The sequence below is a fragment of the Somniosus microcephalus genome, chromosome 7, assembly GCF_052327205.1.
Source record: "Somniosus microcephalus isolate GS21.2 chromosome 7, FLI_Smic_1.0, whole genome shotgun sequence".
Classification (NCBI taxonomy): domain Eukaryota; kingdom Metazoa; phylum Chordata; class Chondrichthyes; order Squaliformes; family Somniosidae; genus Somniosus; species Somniosus microcephalus.
This window is the reverse complement of record NC_140993.1, coordinates 277,004,944-277,025,519: the sequence shown is the minus strand read 5'-3', so window position 1 is coordinate 277,025,519 and position 20,576 is coordinate 277,004,944. Positions and strand designations below refer to the sequence as shown.

At 43.7% G+C, this 20,576-nt stretch overlaps 1 protein-coding gene across 35 annotated transcripts in view; it reads right to left on the bottom strand.

Annotated features, from left to right (window-relative positions):
- clasp2 (cytoplasmic linker associated protein 2) overlaps positions 1-20,576 on the bottom strand; it is a 453,349-nt gene that overhangs the window by 133,015 nt on the left and 299,758 nt on the right. For 13 of the 35 annotated variants that reach the window (XM_085993872.1, XM_085993847.1, XM_085993851.1 and 10 more), the window contains 3 exons: positions 17,885-17,992; positions 12,331-12,405; positions 5,654-5,766 (listed from right to left, as the gene is read on the bottom strand). In XM_085993872.1, the coding sequence (XP_085849998.1) occupies positions 5,654-5,766; positions 12,331-12,405; positions 17,885-17,992 (296 nt within the window). The remainder of the gene's footprint in view (positions 1-5,653; positions 5,767-12,330; positions 12,406-17,884; positions 17,993-20,576) is intronic. The other 22 variants (XM_085993863.1, XM_085993871.1, XM_085993870.1 and 19 more) reach the window with 5 other exon arrangements.

Here is a 20,576-nt window from a genome sequence, read left to right as displayed (position 1 = left end):
CAGCTTAAGAGTGTGCAGGCAGAGAGAGAATGGGTGACCGCCAGACAGAAGACGACCACCAGACAGGTAGTGCAGTAGTCCCCAAAGTGCATCTCACTCTCCAACCAGTATTCTGTTCTGAGTACTGGTGGGGGCAGTGGTTCCTCTGGGGGGTGCAGCCAGAGCCAAGTCCACGACACCACGGGTGGCTCAGCTGCACGGGGGGGGGGAAGAAGAGTGGAAGAGCAATAGTGATAGGGGAATCGATAGTTAGGGGAGCAGACAGGCGTTTCTGTGGCCGCAGACGTGACTCCAGGATGGTATGTTGCCTCAAGGGTCAAGGATGTCACCGAGCGGCTGCAGGGCATTCTGGGGGGAGAGGGTGAACAGCTAGAGGTCGTGGTCCATATCGGTACCAATGACATAGGTAGAAAGAGGGATGAGGTCCTGCAGGCAGAGTTTAGGGAGCTAAAAAAGAGATTAAAAAGCAGGACCTCAAAGGTAGTAATCTCCGGATTACTCCTGGTGCCACGTGCTAGTGGACAGTAATAGTAGGGGATTTCAACTACCCTAATATTAACTGGGATAAAATTAGTGTGAATGGTATAGAGGGTACAGAATTCCTAAAATGCATTCAGGAGAACTTTTTTAGTCAGTATGTAACAAACCCAACAAGGTAGGGGGCAGTTCTGGACTTAGTTTTAGGGAATGAAGCTGGGCAGGTAGAAGGCGTATCAGTGGGAGGGCATTTTGGTACTAGAGATCACAATTCAGTTAGAATTAAGGTAGTTATGGAAAAGGACAAAGAAAGACCAGGAATAAAAGTTCTCAATTGGGGAAAAGCCAATTTTGCTAAGCTGAGATGGGATTCAGCCATTGTGGACTGGAAACAGCTACTTGAAGGAAAATCAGTGTCCGAGCAGTGGGAGACATTCAAGGAGGAGATCCGGAGGGTTCAGAGCAAGTATGTTCCCTTAAAGAAAAAGGGTTGGACTAACAAATCTATAGCACCCTGGATGTCAAGGGACATACAGGGTAGGATAAAGAAAAAAAGGGAGGCTTATGACAGATACCGAGGGCTCAATACTGCAGAAACTCTAGAGGAGTACAGAAAGTGCAGGGGTGAAATTAAAAAGGAAATTAGGAAAGCAAAGAGAGAGCATGAAAACATTTTGGCAAGTAAAATCAAGGAAAACCCAAAGATGTTTTATAAATACATTAAGAGCAAGAGGATAACTAAAGAAAGAGTAGGATCTATTAGAGACCATAAAGGTAATCTGTGTGTGGAGGCGGGAGATGTGGGTAGGGTTCTTAATGAATACTTTGCGTCTGTTTTCACAAAAGAGAGGGGCGAAGCAGACATTGCAATCAGGGAAGAGAAGTGTGAAATATTAGATGAAATAAACAGCGAGAGATGAAGTATTAAGGGGTTTAGCAGCTTTGAAAGTGGATAAATCTCCAGGCCTGGATGAAATGTAAACCAGGCTGTTAAGAGAAGCAAAAGAGGAAATATCGGAGGCTCTGACCATCATTTCCCAATCCTCTCTGGCTACAGGTGTGGTGCCGGAGGACTGTTAACGTTGTACCTTTGTTTAAAAAGGGAGAAAGGGATAGACCGAGTAATTACAGGCCAGTCAGCCTTATCTCGGTGGTGGGAAAATGATTGGAAAAAATTCTGAGGGACAGGATAAATCTTCATTTAGAAAGACACGGATTAATCAAGGACAGTCAGCACGGATTTGTTAAGGGAAGGTCGTGTCTGACTAACTTAATTGAATTTTTTGAGGAGGTAACAAGGAGGGTCGATGAGGGTAGTGCATTTGATGTAGTGTATATGGATTTTAGCAAGGCTTTTGATAAGGTCCCACATGGCAGACTGGTCACGAAATAAAAGCCCATGGGATCCGGGGCAAAGTGGCAGGTTGGATCCATAATTGGCTCAGAGGCAGGAAGCAAAGGGTAATAATGGTTGATGGGTGCTTTTGTGACTGGAAGGCTGTTTCCAGTGGGGTTCCGCAGGGCTCAGTACTGGGTCCCTTGCTTTTTGTGGTATATATCAATGATTTAGACTTGAATGTAGGGGGTATGATAAAGAAGTTTGCAGATGATACTAAAATCACCTGTGTGGTTGATAATGAAAAAGAAAGCTGTAGACTGCAGGAAGATATCAATGAACTAGGCAGGTGGGCAGAACAGTGGCAAATGGAATTCAATCCGGAGAAGTGTGAGGTAATGCATTTGGGGAGGGCTAACAAGGCAAGGGAATACACATTAAATAGTAGGACACTGAGAAGTGTAGAGGAACAAAGGGACCTTGGAGTGCATGTCCACAGATCCCTGAAGGTAGCAGGCCAGGTAATAAGGTGGTTAAGAGGCACAGAATACAAGAGCAGGGGGGTTATGCTTAAACTGTATAAAACACTAGTTAGGCCTCAGCTAGAGTACTGTGTGCAGTTCTGGTCACCACATTACAGGAAGGATGTGATTGCACTAGAGAGGGTACAGAGGAGATTTACCACAGCTAGAGTACTGCGTGCAGTTCTGGTCACCACATTACAGGAAAGATGTGATTGCACTAGAGAGGGTGCAGAGGAGATTTACGAGGATGTTGTCTGGACTGGAGAATTTTAGCTATGAGAAAAGATTGGATAGGCTGGGGTTGTTCTCTTTGGAACAGGGGAGGCTGAGGGGAGACCTAATTGAGGTGTATAAAATTATGAGGGGCCTAGATAGAGTGTATAGGAAGGACCTATTTCCCTTAACAGAGGGGTTAACAACCAGGGAGCATAGATTTAAAGTAATTGGTAGGAGGTTTAGAGGAGATTTGATGGGAAATGTCTTCACCCAGAGGGTGGTGGGGGTCTGGAACTCACTGCCTGAAAGGGTGGTAGAGGCAGAGACCCTCATCACATTTAAAAAGTACTTGGATGTACACCTGAAGTGCTGTAACCTGCAGGGCTACGGACCAAGAGCTGGGAAGTGGGATTAGGCTGGATAGCTCTTTGTCGGCCGGGGCGGACACGATGGGCCGAAATGGCCTCCTTCCGTGCTGTAAATTTCTATGATTCTATGATAAAGCTTTGTTTAGCTGCTCTCCCAATGGATAAGAGATTAGCTGATCAGTAACGGAGCTATACACATGTTAATCGCCAGACCTTTGCTGTGTTAGCCATCAGCCAAGGCTGCAAGAAAGCTACAAAATTGGCCACAGAAATCCTGGCTAAGGAAGAGGAAAGTAATGACCAAAAATCCTTGCTCATGGCAATTATCTTGTGACTCTTCCTCAAAGTTTTATTGTGCAGATGGAGAACTGGTGAGGACAGGTTCAAGCTTGGCTGCAATGCATCCAATGTCGAGGTTCAAACATGAATAGCCACGAGGAGGAAGTAAGTACTGGAGGGTGATCTGTCCCTGGGACTATATCCCAACAAGGACTCAATCCTTCAAGAAAGACAGGAAAAGGAGAACTTTTTAAAAAATGTTCTGTTTAAGAGTCTGGTGGACACCAGAAAACAAATCCAAGAAAATAAGGAACTTGTATTTTTATAACACCTCACCACTTCATCAGAAACACTTCAAGGTGTTTCACATACAAGTCATTACTTTCAAATGCAATGACTGTTGTTATGTAGTCAAATGTGGTCACTGCTTTGCAGACAGCAAAATCCCTCAAATAGCAATGAGATAAATGACCAGTTAATCATTTGTTTGATGGTTATGGACGAGGGAATTTTATTCATCAGGACATAGGAGATGAATGATGGCACCTCGAACAATTCAACACACCCTCAAGTACTGCACTGAAAGAAAAAAGACTTGCATTTCTATGCGTCTTTCATGACCTCAGGACGTCCCAAAGTGCTTTATAGCCATTGAAGTACTTTTGAAGTGTAGTCACTGTTGTAATGTAGGAAATGTGGCAGCCAATTTGCAGACAGCAAGGTCCCACAAACAGCAATGTGATCATGACCAAATGATCTGTTTTTGTGATATTGATTGAGGGATAAATATTGGCCAGAACACCAGGGATAGCTCCACTGCTCTTCTTCGAAATAGTGCCATTTCTGACAGTGCAGCACTCACTCAGTACTGCACTGGAGTGTCAGCCTAGATTTTTGTGTTCAAGTCTCTGGAGTGGGACTTGAACCCACAACCTTCTGACTCAGAGCAATGAGTACTTGAACCCACAACCTTCTGACTCAGAGCAATTGAGCCGCGACTGACACGTGAGGATCAGCCAGGAGTTATGTGCTCGTGTGCTGCTGGAGGTTGAATCCCAACCTTCTGAGTTGATGTGACAGCAACTGAGCCAGAAAGACCTAATTTAGGCATACTCTGATCACCATATCTTGTACCACTGCATCAAGGACATCCATTATACTCCGATACTGTAGTTTGTGGTCTACATCTGACCATCTACCAGCAGGTGCGCCAGGACAATACTTGGGCTCCAGCACTGGCGGAACACAACGCCAACAAATAGAGTGTTGGCCACGGTTCTGGGCCCCGTTGATTTGTTTTCCTACCAATCTGCAGATCCAATTCTTTCAAATGAGTTCTAATATTTTCATTTTTATGTCAGAATCTTTCCTGGGTTCCTTTTCAGTTGTGCAGGTGTGTGACTTGACATTTCCTTCTTAATTATTGATATTTGCTAACATTGCTTTAACCACCCACACCAAACCCTATTTGAAAAACTGGAAGCAGCAACATGCACTTCTGGGGGACGAATGTCAAGCTTTAGTTGAGAGACCACAGATAACAGTGGCAGCAAGTCAGCATGTCTCTGTGGCAGACCATACAATATTCCTCAGAGGACAGAGTATCTGCTATACTAACAGCTGTTAAAAGATGAACTGTAACTAAATACTTCAAATAACAATCTTGCAGAGACAGAGTTGGAAGTCAACAGTCACAAACAAAACTAATACTGGAGGAATCCACACAGAAAACAGTTCATATACTGGGCAGTTAATTTTTTCCAGTTTGCTATGATAAGCATCTGGTAACAGCTCTGCAGATGAGGAGCAAAGGGAGTAACCATTTATGGAGTGAAGCTTATACCTAGCAAGCTGCTGCTGATGGAAGAAAAGAACCGAGGGAGCAATCATGGATTGAAGCTAATACATAGCACAGGCAGGATTGGGCAATTCACAAGACTGATCACAGAATCACAGAAACCCCACAGTGCAGATAGAGGCATTTCGGCCCATCGAGCCTGCACCGACACATATCCCACCCCATCCCCGTAACCCCACGTATTTAATCCCCCTAACACTAAGGGTCAATTTATCATAGCCAATCAACCTAACCCGCACATCTTTGGACTGTGGGAGGAAACCGGAGCACCCGGAGGAAACCCACGCAAACACGGGGAGAATGTGCAAACTCCACACAGACAGTCACCCGAGGCCGGATTCGAACCCGGGTCCCTGGCGCTGTGAGGCAACAGTGCTAACCACTATGCCACCGTGCTGCCCACCGATGTTAGAAGCTCTGCAAAGAATACTGTTTCCGTGATTTCCCCAATACAATAATTGAGCTATTCTGTAGTCTGTAACGAATAATGACATAACATTTTGCATCACAACAATAGGCTTTTAAGAGAAAGACACCCATCAAAATTCAAATGATTAATCACAAATACATGACCATATAACTTAGCAGTACATACCAAAGCATCGGCAACAGCTTCCTCTACATCAGATCCTGTGTTGAGAACTCGCATGGCACTCACTGATGCAGACAATCTACTGGACTGATTAAACCCATAGCGGTCGGACCCTGCTATTTTATCAGCAAGAAACAAAACCAACTTTAAGCACTTATCAATTAAATAAATATCACATTTCTGAAGAATCTTTAAGGAATGAAAATATGAAATGGGGTACCAGTTAGGATCACTGAAAAAAAGGTTCAAACAGAACAAACGGTCACATGCATAATGGCTTGTGATATAAAAATAAATGCTGTAAGTCAAGATATCAAACAGAAAAAACTTAAAAGGTTTCTGCCTATCCTATCAGTTTACACAGGGCAGTGTTATATTAAATGATATTTATTCTGCAGAGAGTTCTTTAAAAAATGCTGTGCATGGGGATACAGAAAAATGTGCTGTGATGCTGCTCATTAAATCTATTAATTCACTGGTACAAACAAAAAGGGTCAATAGCAAAACCCCATCAGTAACCTCTGCAAAAGCTACATTTTTATCTTTTGTTTTCTCAGATTGTAGCTCCATTACAATTATTTTCAATAACTGTGGGGTGACTGCCATCTCTGCCCAGTGTGTGTACTCTAGAGGAACAGAGACCTACGGTACAGATACATAGATCTTGACAGGTAGAAGTGCACACAGAAAAGGCCATTAAAAGGCAATGGGGCTTTGGGTTTTATACACACAGGGCAGTGACTATCAAAGCAAATGAGTGATGTTGAATATGTACAAGACATTGGATTTGAAAGGGTAAATAGTGAAAGATTGTTTCCATAAGATGGATTCATAATAAGGGGCATAAACTGAAGACTATTATAAGAACAAAGGGGGAAGTTAGAAGAGATGTTTTCACATAGTCGGTTATTAGAATGGAATATTTTACAACACATGGTGATTGAGACAGAAGAAACTGCAACACCATTTCAAAAGAATTGGATAAGAACAAAAGTTCTGGGGAATTTGAATTACAGGCAATAGCTTTAGTTGATCCGAGTGATGGGCTAGAAGGACCTCCCTCTGCGCTTTAATTTCTGTGCGATGGGCTAGAAGGACCTCCCTCTGCGCTGTAATTTCTGTGTGATGGGCTAGAATGACCTCCCTCTGCGCTGTAATTTATGTGTGATGAGCTAGAATGACCTCCCTCTGCGCTGTAATTTATGTGCGATGAGCTAGAAGGACCTCCCTCTGCGCTGTAATTTCTGTGTGATGGGCAAGAATGACCTCCCTCTGCGCTTTAATTTCTGTGATGGGCTAGAAGGACCTCCCTCTGCGCTGTAATTTCTGTGTGATGAGCTAGAAGGACCTCCCTCTGCGCTTTAATTTCTGTGTGATGGGCAAGAATGACCTCCCTCTGCGCTTTAATTTCTGTGTGATGGGCAAGAATGACCTCCCTCTGTGCTGTAATTTCTGTGTGATGGGCAAGAATGACCTCCCTCTGCGCTGTAATTTCTGTGCGATGGGCAAGAATGACCTCCCTCTGCGCTGTAATTTATGTGTGATGAGCAAGAATGACCTCCCTCTGCGCTGTAATTTCTGTGTGATGGGCTAGAAGGACCTCTCTCTGCGCTGTAATTTCTGTGCGATGGGCAAGAATGACCTCCCTCTGCGCTGTAATTTCTGTGCGATGAGCTAGAAGGACCTCCCTCTGCGCTGTAATTTCTGTGTGATGGGCAAGAATGACCTCCCTCTGTGCTGTAATTTCTGTGTGATGGGCAAGAATGACCTCCCTCTGCACTGTAATTTCTGTGCGATGAGCTAGAAGGACCTCCCTCTGCGCTGTAATTTCTGTGCGATGAGCTAGAAGGACCTCCCTCTGTGCTGTAATTTCTGTGTGATGGGCTAGAAGGACCTCCCTCTGCGCTGTAATTTCTGTGTGATGAGCTAGAAGGACCTCCCTCTGCGCTTTAATTTCTGTGCGATGGGCAAGAATGACCTCCCTCTGCGCTGTAATTTCTGTGTGATGGGCTAGAAGGACCTCCCTCTGTGCTGTAATTTCTGTGTGATGAGCTAGAAGGACCTCCCTCTGCGCTTTAATTTCTGTGCGATGGGCAAGAATGACCTCCCTCTGTGCTGTAATTTCTGTGCGATGGGCAAGAATGACCTCCCTCTGCGCTGTAATTTCTGTGTGATGGGCTAGAAGGACCTCCCTCTGTGCTGTAATTTCTGTGTGATGAGCTAGAAGGACCTCCCTCTGCGCTTTAATTTCTGTGCGATGGGCAAGAATGACCTCCCTCTGCGCTGTAATTTCTGTGTGATGGGCTAGAAGGACCTCCCTCTGTGCTGTAATTTCTGTGTGATGAGCTAGAAGGACCTCCCTCTGCGCTTTAATTTCTGTGCGATGGGCAAGAATGACCTCCCTCTGCGCTGTAATTTCTGTGTGATGGGCAAGAATGACCTCCCTCTGCGCTGTAATTTCTGTGTGATGGGCAAGAATGACCTCCCTCTGCGCTTTAATTTCTGTGTGATGGGCAAGAATGACCTCCCTCTGCGCTTTAATTTCTGTGTGATGGGCTAGAAGGACCTCCCTCTGCACTGTAATTTATGTGTGATGAGCTAGAAGGACCTCCCTCTGCGCTGTAATTTCTGTGTGATGGGCAAGAAGGACCTCCCTCTGCGCTGTAATTTCTGTGCGATGAGCTAGAAGGACCTCCCTCTGCGCTGTAATTTCTGTGTGATGGGCAAGAATGACCTCCCTCTGCACTGTAATTTATGTGTGATGGGCAAGAAGGACCTCCCTCTGCACTGTAATTTCTGTGCGATGAGCTAGAAGGACCTCCCTCTGCGCTTTAATTTCTGTGCGATGGACTAGAAGGACCTCCCTCTGCGCTGTAATTTCTGTGTGATGGGCTAGAAGGACCTCCCTCTGCGCTGTAATTTCTGTGTGATGGGCAAGAATGACCTCCCTCTGCGCTGTAATTTCTGTGTGATGAGCTAGAAGGACCTCCCTCTGCGCTTTAATTTCTGTGTGATGGGCTAGAAGGACCTCCCTCTGCGCTGTAATTTCTGTGCGATGAGCAAGAATGACCTCCCTCTGCGCTGTAATTTCTGTGCGATGAGCTAGAAGGACCTCCCTCTGCGCTGTAATTTCTGTGTGATGGGCAAGAATGACCTCCCTCTGCGCTGTAATTTCTGTGTGATGGGCTAGAAGGATCTCCCTCTGCGCTGTAATTTCTGTGTGATGGGCTAGAAGGACCTCCCTCTGCGCTGTAATTTCTGTGTGATGGGCAAGAATGACCTCCCTCTGCGCTTTAATTTCTGTGTGATGGGCTAGAAGGACCTCCCTCTGCGCTTTAATTTCTGTGTGATGGGCTAGAAGGACCTCCCTCTGCGCTGTAATTTCTGTGCGATGAGCTAGAAGGACCTCCCTCTGCGCTGTAATTTCTGTGCGATGAGCAAGAATGACCTCACTCTGTGCTGTAATTTCTGTGCGATGGGCTAGAAGGACCTCCCTCTGCGCTGTAATTTCTGTGTGATGGGCAAGAATGACCTCCCTCTGCGCTGTAATTTCTGTGTGATGGGCTAGAAGGACCTCCCTCTGCGCTGTAATTTCTGTGTGATGGGCTAGAAGGACCTCCCTCTGCGCTGTAATTTCTGTGTGATGGGCAAGAATGACCTCCCTCTGCGCTTTAATTTCTGTGTGATGGGCTAGAAGGACCTCCCTCTGCGCTTTAATTTCTGTGTGATGGGCTAGAAGGACCTCCCTCTGCGCTGTAATTTCTGTGCGATGAGCTAGAAGGACCTCCCTCTGCACTGTAATTTCTGTGTGATGGGCTAGAAGGACCTCCCTCTGCGCTGTAATTTCTGTGTGATGGGCTAGAAGGACCTCCCTCTGCGCTGTAATTTCTGTGCGATGAGCTAGAAGGACCTCCCTCTGCGCTGTAATTTCTGTGTGATGGGCAAGAATGACCTCCCTCTGCGCTGTAATTTCTGTGTGATGGGCAAGAATGACCTCCCTCTGCGCTTTAATTTCTGTGTGATGGGCAAGAATGACCTCCCTCTGCGCTGTAATTTCTGTGCGATGGGCTAGAAGGACCTCCCTCTGCGCTGTAATTTCTGTGTGATGGGCAAGAATGACCTCCCTCTGCGCTTTAATTTCTGTGTGATGGGCAAGAATGACCTCCCTCTGCGCTTTAATTTCTGTGTGATGGGCTAGAAGGACCTCCCTCTGCGCTGTAATTTCTGTGCGATGAGCTAGAAGGACCTCCCTCTGCACTGTAATTTCTGTGTGATGGGCTAGAAGGACCTCCCTCTGCGCTTTAATTTCTGTGTGATGGGCAAGAATGACCTCCCTCTGTGCTGTAATTTCTGTGCGATGGGCTAGAAGGACCCCCCTCTGCGCTGTAATTTCTGTGTGATGGGCAAGAATGACCTCCCTCTGCGCTTTAATTTCTGTGTGATGGGCTAGAAGGACCTCCCTCTGCGCTGTAATTTCTGTGCGATGGGCTAGAAGGACCTCCCTCTGCGCTGTAATTTCTGTGTGATGGGCAAGAATGACCTCCCTCTGCGCTTTAATTTCTGTGTGATGGGCTAGAAGGACCTCCCTCTGCGCTGTAATTTCTGTGTGATGGGCTAGAAGGACCTCCCTCTGTGCTGTAATTTCTGTGTGATGGGCTAGAAGGACCTCCCTCTGCGCTGTAATTTCTGTGTGATGGGCTAGAAGGACCTCCCTCTGTGCTGTAATTTCTGTGTGATGGGCAAGAAGGACCTCCCTCTGCGCTTTAATTTCTGTGTGATGGGCAAGAATGACCTCCCTCTGCGCTGTAATTTCTGTGTGATGGGCAAGAATGACCTCCCTCTGCGCTGTAATTTCTGTGTGATGGGCAAGAATGACCTCCCTCTGTGCTGTAATTTCTGTGTGATGGGCTAGAAGGACCTCCCTCTGCGCTGTAATTTCTGTGTGATGGGCAAGAATGACCTCCCTCTGCGCTTTAATTTCTGTGTGATGGGCTAGAAGGACCTCCCTCTGCGCTGTAATTTCTGTGTGATGGGCAAGAATGACCTCCCTCTGTGCTGTAATTTCTGTGTGATGGGCAAGAATGACCTCCCTCTGCACTGTAATTTCTGTGTGATGGGCAAGAATGACCTCCCTCTGCACTGTAATTTCTGTGTGATGGGCAAGAATGACCTCCCTCTGCGCTGTAATTTCTGTGTGATGGGCTAGAAGGACCTCCCTCTGCGCTGTAATTTCTGTGTGATGGGCAAGAATGACCTCCCTCTGCACTGTAATTTCTGTGTGATGGGCTAGAATGACCTCCCTCTGCACTGTAATTTCTGTGTGATGAGCTAGAAGGACCTCCCTCTGCGCTGTAATTTCTGTGTGATGGGCAAGAATGACCTCCCTCTGCACTGTAATTTCTGTGTGATGGGCTAGAAGGACCTCCCTCTGCGCTGTAATTTCTGTGTGATGGGCAAGAATGACCTCCCTCTGCGCTGTAATTTCTGTGTGATGGGCAAGAAGGACCTCCCTCTGTGCTGTAATTTCTGTGTGATGGGCTAGAAGGACCTCCCTCTGCGCTGTAATTTCTGTGTGATGGGCAAGAATGACCTCCCTCTGCGCTTTAATTTCTGTGTGATGGGCTAGAAGGACCTCCCTCTGCGCTGTAATTTCTGTGTGATGGGCAAGAATGACCTCCCTCTGCGCTTTAATTTCTGTGTGATGGGCTAGAAGGACCTCCCTCTGCGCTGTAATTTCTGTGTGATGGGCAAGAATGACCTCCCTCTGCGCTGTAATTTCTGTGTGATGAGCTAGAAGGACCTCCCTCTGCGCTGTAATTTCTGTGTGATGGGCTAGAAGGACCTCCCTCTGCGCTGTAATTTCTGTGTGATGGGCTAGAAGGACCTCCCTCTGCGCTTTAATTTCTGTGTGATGGGCTAGAAGGACCTCCCTCTGCGCTGTAATTTCTGTGTGATGGGCAAGAATGACCTCCCTCTGCACTGTAATTTCTGTGTGATGGGCTAGAAGGACCTCCCTCTGCGCTGTAATTTCTGTGTGATGGGCAAGAATGACCTCCCTCTGCGCTTTAATTTCTGTGTGATGGGCTAGAAGGACCTCCCTCTGCGCTGTAATTTCTGTGTGATGGGCAAGAATGACCTCCCTCTGTGCTGTAATTTCTGTGTGATGGGCTAGAAGGACCTCCCTCTGCGCTGTAATTTCTGTGTGATGGGCTAGAAGGACCTCCCTCTGCGCTGTAATTTCTGTGTGATGGGCTAGAAGGACCTCCCTCTGCGCTGTAATTTCTGTGTGATGGGCAAGAATGACCTCCCTCTGTGCTGTAATTTCTATGATTCTAAGTGCAAGGCTGTGTAAAGAAAGAGATAGAGAGAGATGAAGAGAGAGATACGAGATGAAGAAATAGATGAGATAAAGAAATAGACAGAGAGATAGACAGATCATACTTGAAAGAAAGTTAGATGTTAAATTTCTCATTTTTTTTTTAAACATACAAGAATCTCTGCAGCAATGTGTACAATTAAATAACACTGCAACCAAAGTGAGATCTTCAAAAAAAGAATTACCAGTTTGGTGAGAAAATAAGGGTGACAAAAATGTTCTTTGTGGATACAGATTTAGGAACATGCCAACCAAAAAAAGTCAAAGTGAAAAGTTTGCAGAGACAATGTTGGCATGCTGTTACCCCATGTTTCACCTGAAGCTGAGTATGTGTCTGCGGTGTAGAGAGCACCAGTTGATCTGGAGTGATGTCTGGAGGCTGTAAGTATAGGATGACACAAACCCTGTCTATTACCATGGCAAGCCCTGCATTATAGGCAAATGTTAACTTGAATGCAAAGCTTTCGCCACTTAGATAAAAATAGCACAGGAGGTCAAAATTTTGCTCACACTTGTTCTAAAAATAAATAACGAGATTACATGCAATTATAGCTTCATGTCATCCTGAAAGCCAAGAATTACCACAACTGGAATTACATCTCCCTTCTCCCATCGCTCTTCGGTGCAACACTTGTCAGAATATTAAATTGCACCATCTTCTGCAGCAATATCATGATGCATTGCTTTGAATATTGGTACTTGCATGGTTTGTATTTTTACTAAAATTCAGAGTACCCTTTAAACACAAATAATTACAACAATAACTTACTGTCAGTGAGCTGTGTTTAGCTGGTGTCACTGCATTAAAACACATCTTACAATCGAACAGCCGAAATGTTTTACCTAAATCTGTGCTTGGGTTATTAATAAAAAGTGCTTTAAATAAAATAGTTAATGCCTAACTACTACCAACCATAATTATCCCACTCATAAGACAAGATTTTATGTCTTAATGCATTTAATGAATATCTGTGTGTTATGTTCTTGGCTGAAGGATCTATTACCTCCACAATTTCTGTTCTTGTTAGAAGGTTTTCTTTATTTTTCTGAATTGAAAATCATTACCGACATATTACCAGGATAAGTTCAGGCCGTCAATGGGGACAATTGTGGAAGTGATGTTCCTCTAAGATTTGAGCTTGTAAGGCTGAGTTGATCAAAAATGGTAAAAACAATTTTCAAGGGATAAAAATGAATTCTCCGTGGATTCGGTAGTGCACAGAGGATGCTTTCAGTTTGAAGCCCATCTTACCAGGTTGACCACTGCCATATTCATTCACACCAAAACAACAAATGAGAAGATTTTTTAAAAATTCGTTCACGGGATGTGGGCGCAGCTGGCAAGGCCAGCATTTATTGCCCATCCCTAATTGCCCTCGAGAAGGTGGTGGTGAGCCGCTTTCTTGAACCGCTGCAGTCCGTGTGCTGAAGGTACTCCCACAGTGCTGTTAGGTAGGGAGTTCCAGGATTTTGACCCAGCGACAATGAAGGAATGGCGATATACTTCCAAGTCAGAATGGTGTGTGACTTGGAGGGGAACTTGGAGGTGGTGGTGTTCCCATACGCCTGCTTTCCTTGTCCTCCAAGGTGGTAGAGGTCGCGGGTTTGGGAGATGCTGCCGAAGAAGCCTTGGCCAGTTGTTGCAGTGCATCCTGTAGATGGTACACACTGCAGCCACGGTGTGGCGGTGGTGGAGGGAGTGAATGTTTAAGGTGGTGGATAGGGTGCCAATCAAGCGGTCTGCTTTGTCCTGGATAGTGTCGAGCTTCTTGAGTGTTGTTGGAGCTGCACTCATCCAGGCAAGTAGAGAGTATTCCATTACACTCCTGACTTGTGCCTTGTAGATGGTGGAAAGGTTTTGGGGAGTCAGGAGGTGAGTCACTCACCACAGAATACCCAGCCTCTGACCTGCTCTTGTAGCCACGGTATTTATGTGGCTGGTCCAGTTAAGTTTCTGGTCAATGGTGACCCCCAGGATGTTGATGGTGGGGGATTCGACGATGGTACTGTCATTGAATGTCAAGGGGAGGTGGTTAGTCTTTCTCCTTTTGGAGATGTCATTGCCTGGCATTTGTGTGGCGCGAACGTTACTTGCCGCTTATCAGCCGAAGCCTGAATGTTGTCCAGGTCTTGCTGCATGCGGGCACAGACTGCTTCATTATCAGAGGAGCTGCAAATGGAACTGAACACTGTGCAATCATCAGCGAACATCCCTACTTCTGTCAGATTTAAGATTTCATTTAATATTCTGTAAAGTTATATGCACAGTGATTAAAGTAGGACAGAAAACCAAAATTTAGTTTGCCTTTCTCTTTCCTACTAAGGAATTATTTTGATCTGCTTTTGGGTCCCATGCTTCATTCTCTGATTTTATAAAGCATTCAATCTCCTTTAAAATTGTCATACCTCAATACTTAAGGTTGAAAATGTTTATTAGATGCAATGCTAAAAAATATATGTAGCATTAAAAAAAAAATCACGACTCTAAATAATCTGTGCAAACTCAGAAGACAAAGTCTTAAACAATAAGCCCAATAACCCAAGGAATAATACCCATTCAAGCAAAAAACTGGCCAAGTGTCCCGCTGATGATTGGCAAAAGATCCTCGAGACGCATCCAAATGTATCTACATTTTTACAGACCTCAAAAACCTGGAAAATCTGAGTTCGGACCGCCATTTATGGTAGTTATGAAGTTTCAATTAATTTCCAAATCCTCTTCATACACAGATCTGTAACTAGTTTGGTCATTGCTTCATGAACATTATAAAATGGACATCCAGGTAAAAATGAATCTGATTTGTGCATTGTTGAGAAGTATAATCTTACCAGTAAAAATATAATCTTATCACTCAAAAATCTATCAGCATATTCAAGTGTTAAATTAAAAAAAGCTCTGCTTGTAAAATCTCATCTATTAAATTACATTGTATAAACAGTTTCTTTACAGTTTTGTGCGAGGCCAAATGAATCAATGTACAAATATTGTACAGTACTACCTTGTAATATTTCCGCAGCTTCTGCAATCTGCACAGAACAGACATAAACCCAGTAACCGAGTTTTCTTTCCAGTGCCTCTAGCAGTCACTGAACCTGCTGCAGGCTATCTAACCACAAGGTAACCGATCTACTTTAACAGTACCACTCTGTTTTGCTCAAATATTCATTGAATTGTTAAGTACCAGGGTGTAAGGTTTCTATAAATCTTATCAATAAAACATTCAAGTTACACAAGACATGCTATAATGCAATAAAAATGATTAAATCTCTTCCAGCCCAAAAGGTCCAATATTCCATGCTCAATGAAGCTAAACAGCTGAAGGTCAGTGCAAAAAATGGGAATCACACTAAATATTTCAATGATAATGAAAAAGTACTGAAAGGAAGGAACTATAAAAGAATAATCTCAAAGATGAACCTTAAAACGACAATAGATTGGCCCAGAATTTACTGTGAAAATGTTGGGCTCACTGTTATTTATGTGTAAATCGGACAGCAACCTCCGGCGAGCGTACATGCGCATTTAAACACGAAAATCGGATGTTGCTGTCCGAGGTGCACTGCCCCTCCATCAACGTCGCAAAAATGGCATCTCGCCATCTGACTCACCATTCAAATATATTGATCGGCGTGAAGTTCCTGTACTTACTTGGCAGATAGAGACTAAACGCGCCACAAAAAGTTAGGGCTTGTCCATTTCAGTCTAAGCACCCTTTCAACAATGTGAGAAGTCTTAATTACTGCCAAACAACTTCTCTGGCATTGAAAATTAACTTTTACAAGTGTGGAGTCTCATTCCTTCAGCTTTTAACTGTTGGGAGATTTAAAAAAATAATTTAAATACTTATTAAAAAACTTTTTCTTTCTCTTTTTTTCTCTCTCTCTCTTAATCCTATCTTTCTCTTCCTCTCTTTATTTTGGTTTCTGTACCTGATTTGACATTGAGTTTATTTTTCTAACTTACACTTCCTGGTTCAGACGCTGCACTGCTCATTAACGATTCTTCAATTTGATTGGTTAAGGAGGTATGCTGTTGCTTGCGCTGTTCACATGGGTCCCAGATCCCCTGTAGAGGGCGCTGTGCTATTTGGCTCTCTAACTTACAGCAACTTCCAGCACAAAAGCTCATGGAACGTATATGGGCAAAGGCAAGTCCAACGAACGGCATCGCCTCACACAGTAAATTCTGACCCACAGAGTACCTATTTTGATGCACTTTACCATGTTAAGTAAAACGTGCCCACAGAGCCCTGAAGGTAGCAGGCCAGGTAGATAAGGTGGTTAAGAAATCATATGGAATGCTTGCCTTTATTAGCTGAGGCATAGAATACAAGAGCAGGGGGGGTTATGCTTCAACTGTATAAAACACTAGTTAGGCCTCAGCTTGAGTACTGCGTGCAGTTCTGGTCACCACATTACAGGAAAGATGTGATTGCACTAGAGGGGGCACAGAGGAGTTTTACAAAGATTTTGCTGGGAGTAGAGAATCTTAGCTATGAGGAAAGACTGGATAGGCTGGGTCTGTTTTCCTTGGAACAGAGGAGGCTGAGGGGAGACCTTATTGAGGTGTATAAAATTGAGGGGCATAGGTAAAGTGGCTATAAAGGGCCTATTTCCCTTAGCAGAGCGGTCCAAAACCAGGGGCACAGATTTAAAGTAATTGGGGGAAGGTTTAGAGGGGATTTGAGGGGAAATTTCTCCACCCAGAGGGTGGTGGGAGTCTGGAACTCACTGCCTGAAAGGGTGGTAGAGGCAGGAACCCTAACCACATTTAAAAAGTACTTGGATGTGCACTTGGGATGCTCTAACCTGCAGGGCTATGGACCAAGAGCTGGGGAGTGGGATTAGGCTGGATAGCTCTTTGTCGGCCGGGGCGGACATGATGGGCCGAAATGGCCTCCTTCTGTGCTGTAACTTTCTATGATTCTATGTGCCCATTTAAAAAAGGCATTAAGCCATTTTGTTTCGGTTTAACTCGGCTATCCCATATAAACAGATTTATGTCTGTTTTAAACTTTAACAGGTGGTTTGTAAATGCAAATAAGTTCACCAGGAATTGTATCTGATGACTCAATTTTGCACTACATGAAAAACAACAAATACCAGTAACAATTATCGATTTAGGGTTGCTTGTACATGAAATTGAACATACATTTGTCACGATCTGGCAAAAATTAGCACTTTAAAAAAAAAAACACCTTCTGCAGCACAATAGCCACTGTACTAGTAACAGATCAATGTGCTTCCAGTTTTTAACATCAACTAAAAGGGAAGGAATGGCAGTGTTCTTGTTCAACAATCTCAAGAGACTGACAAGCTCCTTGTAAATACACAAGCTTTCAAATTTTTGGAGCCAGTAAAAGTCAATTCTTCGATGATTAGATTTATGCAATTAAAGTGGTAAAGTTTCTCATTTTATACATTTCTCCACTTTCTGCTTCATAACATTCAGCATTGAAAACTTACAGGCTATACTTTTAAAATTGGAAAGATTTGCAGTACAGTGACTGTTAAATTAAACTGATGAGTATTGCAGGCTGTCAGTTGTCTGACAAAAAAATTGATGCACAAATAATGGAGGAATTCTTGGCTGGAAGACATTTAACTTGCATTTCAACAAGCAGATACTAAATTCCACAAAGCATACAGCAAACGCAATGAAACTATCTTGATGCATAGTCATAAAGTAGTTAAGCTGCTCAATGATGCAGGTTAATCTACTGGAAATGAATAAAAAGAGGGTTCTCTACAGTGGATACTAAATGGAAAAGGACAATGTAGCCAAACAGAACCACTAGCCAGATGGCAATGGAAGAGAAAAGGGTAGCCATGCATTAATAAGGACTCCTTCTACTTACCAAGTGGAGTAAAGGATCGAACAGGACTGGTGTCCCTGCTGCTTTCACGGCTCGCATCCCTGCTGCAGCCCTGACTCACACTTGGTCGAGGGATACGGCTGCCCCGAACTAGCAGGGATCAGGATGGGTATAGAGCAGCACAATTACTAAAAATAGAGATGCTGAAATATTCTTCTCGTAATCATTAAGTATCCACTGTCAAAACTGTAGCCTCAAGATTTCAAAACTGAAGACTCATATGTAGAGTGATGTCTTCTTGGCTCATTTTAAAACACTTATGGCCTGCATTTTCCTTCAGGTGGGCAATAATGTTGCCACCAGCAGTTAATTCACCGACTCATCATTATGCTTATTTCATACCAACTAGTCGTAATGACCAGGTTAAAATACAGAAATTGACTAGCTGTTGTTCAGCTTTGGAAAATAACCAATGCCTTTGGTAAACTGATATCAAAAATCCAGTGGTGAATTAAGATCAGGTTCCAAAAACCAAAAATTACTATTGCACCCTCCTTCCTACCAAAAAAAGAGCCGTTACAAAACATGGCTGGAATATTTCCCGTTGATGATAGGACTCTCGCCATATCGAAGAAACAAAAAATATATATTTTTTAAAAATTAGCAGTATAGAATTTTGACCACCACCTAGTTGGCCTCGTCTCCTGGCATTCAATAAATGAAATCAGAAGGTGGGCCAGTAATACTACTAGCTTGTTCAGTTTACCCCATCATGCCTTCAGTGATTCTCACCAAGGTTAATGTCAATAGGAAAATCATTTGGGCAGTAGCTGTTACTATCAAATTAATTAAATCATCCTTTTTAGAAGCAGGAGATTGGTATGAAATGGTACTGAATCAAAGGCAGACTTGTAATTAAAAGTTTCACTTGGAGGAATAGCAATTAAATGTAACAAGAGTGAAACTATCGATAAGATAACAAAGTAGGGGCGGTTATACCAGTCTACAGAAAAATAACTTGTTAAAACTAAAATTATTGATAAGGGACACAGAAAGAACCTCATTAAAATTCAGCTTAAATGGGGTTGTAGTTTACCTTTTGTATAATCATATAATGTAGGAATGTGTGGATTGTCACAAAGAGGGGGCAAGAAAAAGGTATAAAAAGTGGGTGTTGGAACAGATGTGTAGGATTCAGTAAGGTCTGACCAACCTGTATACCGAGCTCGCAACTATGATGCATTTGAGCCCCTCAACTAAACCCGCAAGGTTTTGTTGTAAGTAATGTCTTTTAAGTTTATGTTTAAGTATTATTATACATGCACTGTATACTTAATAAATCTGTGATACCAGATATTCAATGTTTAAGAATCCTATTGATTTGAGGAGTAAATATAAATTAGAACGTTTATCCTCTGTAACAATACCACCAGGTTAGGTTTATTAGACATTAACTGTAGTGCAGTGATACTAACAATTTACATAAAATGTTTGTGGTTATGGAAAGGTGAAAACCAAACAATGTAATCAGGGTGGCAGAAATTCAGTATATAGGTTACTACTACACCTTAAAAAATACCTGGTAACATTCATCAACCCCTCCAAAAAAAATCCTCGACCTCTTAGGTAGCCTCTCAATCTGAACTTTCAGCAAATAAAGGGCCGTAATTACCATCAGTTGTGCCCAAAGCTAACAGTTCCCATCCATGGGCAAGTGGCAAAACTCAACTGCATCAAGTAGTTTTACCCATGTCAAAGTGCATAGTTAAAACAGAGTGCCACTGAGGAATGAAAGAAATAGTGAAGGAATGCACAAAGAATGTCGGTAAAAAATTGTGTGTGAAGGATAAATTACTGCCAATAGTCCAGCTAATTTTGAAACCAATTCTGACCACTAGTTTTTCTTTTAAAAGGACACTGGTGGAGAAACGATTGCCATAATTTGACAATTTCTGCCACTGAGCATCCAAAAATACATATTACGACTGCAATAAAGCTTTGGTTTTCCCAGTTTGTTGCAGTTCCCAATGATTTGACGTTAGTAAATCATCCTTGAGTGCGGGTCCCTGAATGTGTGTTAATATAGTCTCCGGCCCCAATGCCGATTCAGTTGAAATCAATCATGCTTATCCAGCTACATATTTGCTGCCACTGGAGCCAAATACACCTAAAACTTCAAAGATTTTGCCATATGGTAAACAAAAAGCTTCAAAGACCCCCTTGGCGATTAGCTGCAACTGTTACAATACTACAGGTCGACTATCCTTTATCCGAAAACCTTGGGACCAGCTGTGTTTCGGTTTTCGGAATTTTTCGGATTTCAGAAGGTTTTCATCTCCGTATCTGACAACAAACACAACAGCTTGTAAACACTCGGGCCCTGCCTTGGAAGCGTCTCTGAAGCTGTTGCTAAGCTACAGAGACTCTTTCCACAGCCTGACTGTTTAAAAAAATGCTAGGGAAAGAAAAAAAACCTAACAAAACGGCTGCTGATTTCTGCCGTTAGATCGAGGTTTCCGGCTCCCCCTGCTCCGTATCTGAATTCCTTGACTTAGCGGGGGTCTGGGGCTCGACTGCCGCCGCCAGTTGTGGGAAAGCCGGATATCGGCTGACTCCTACACTAAGCTGGCCCGCAAATCAGGTCGTGGGGGGTGGAAGAAAAAACTATCGGACGGGCCACTGCAGCTATCGGACGGGCCGCTGTATTGTTGGGTTCACTCTCCCGGTACCTCCT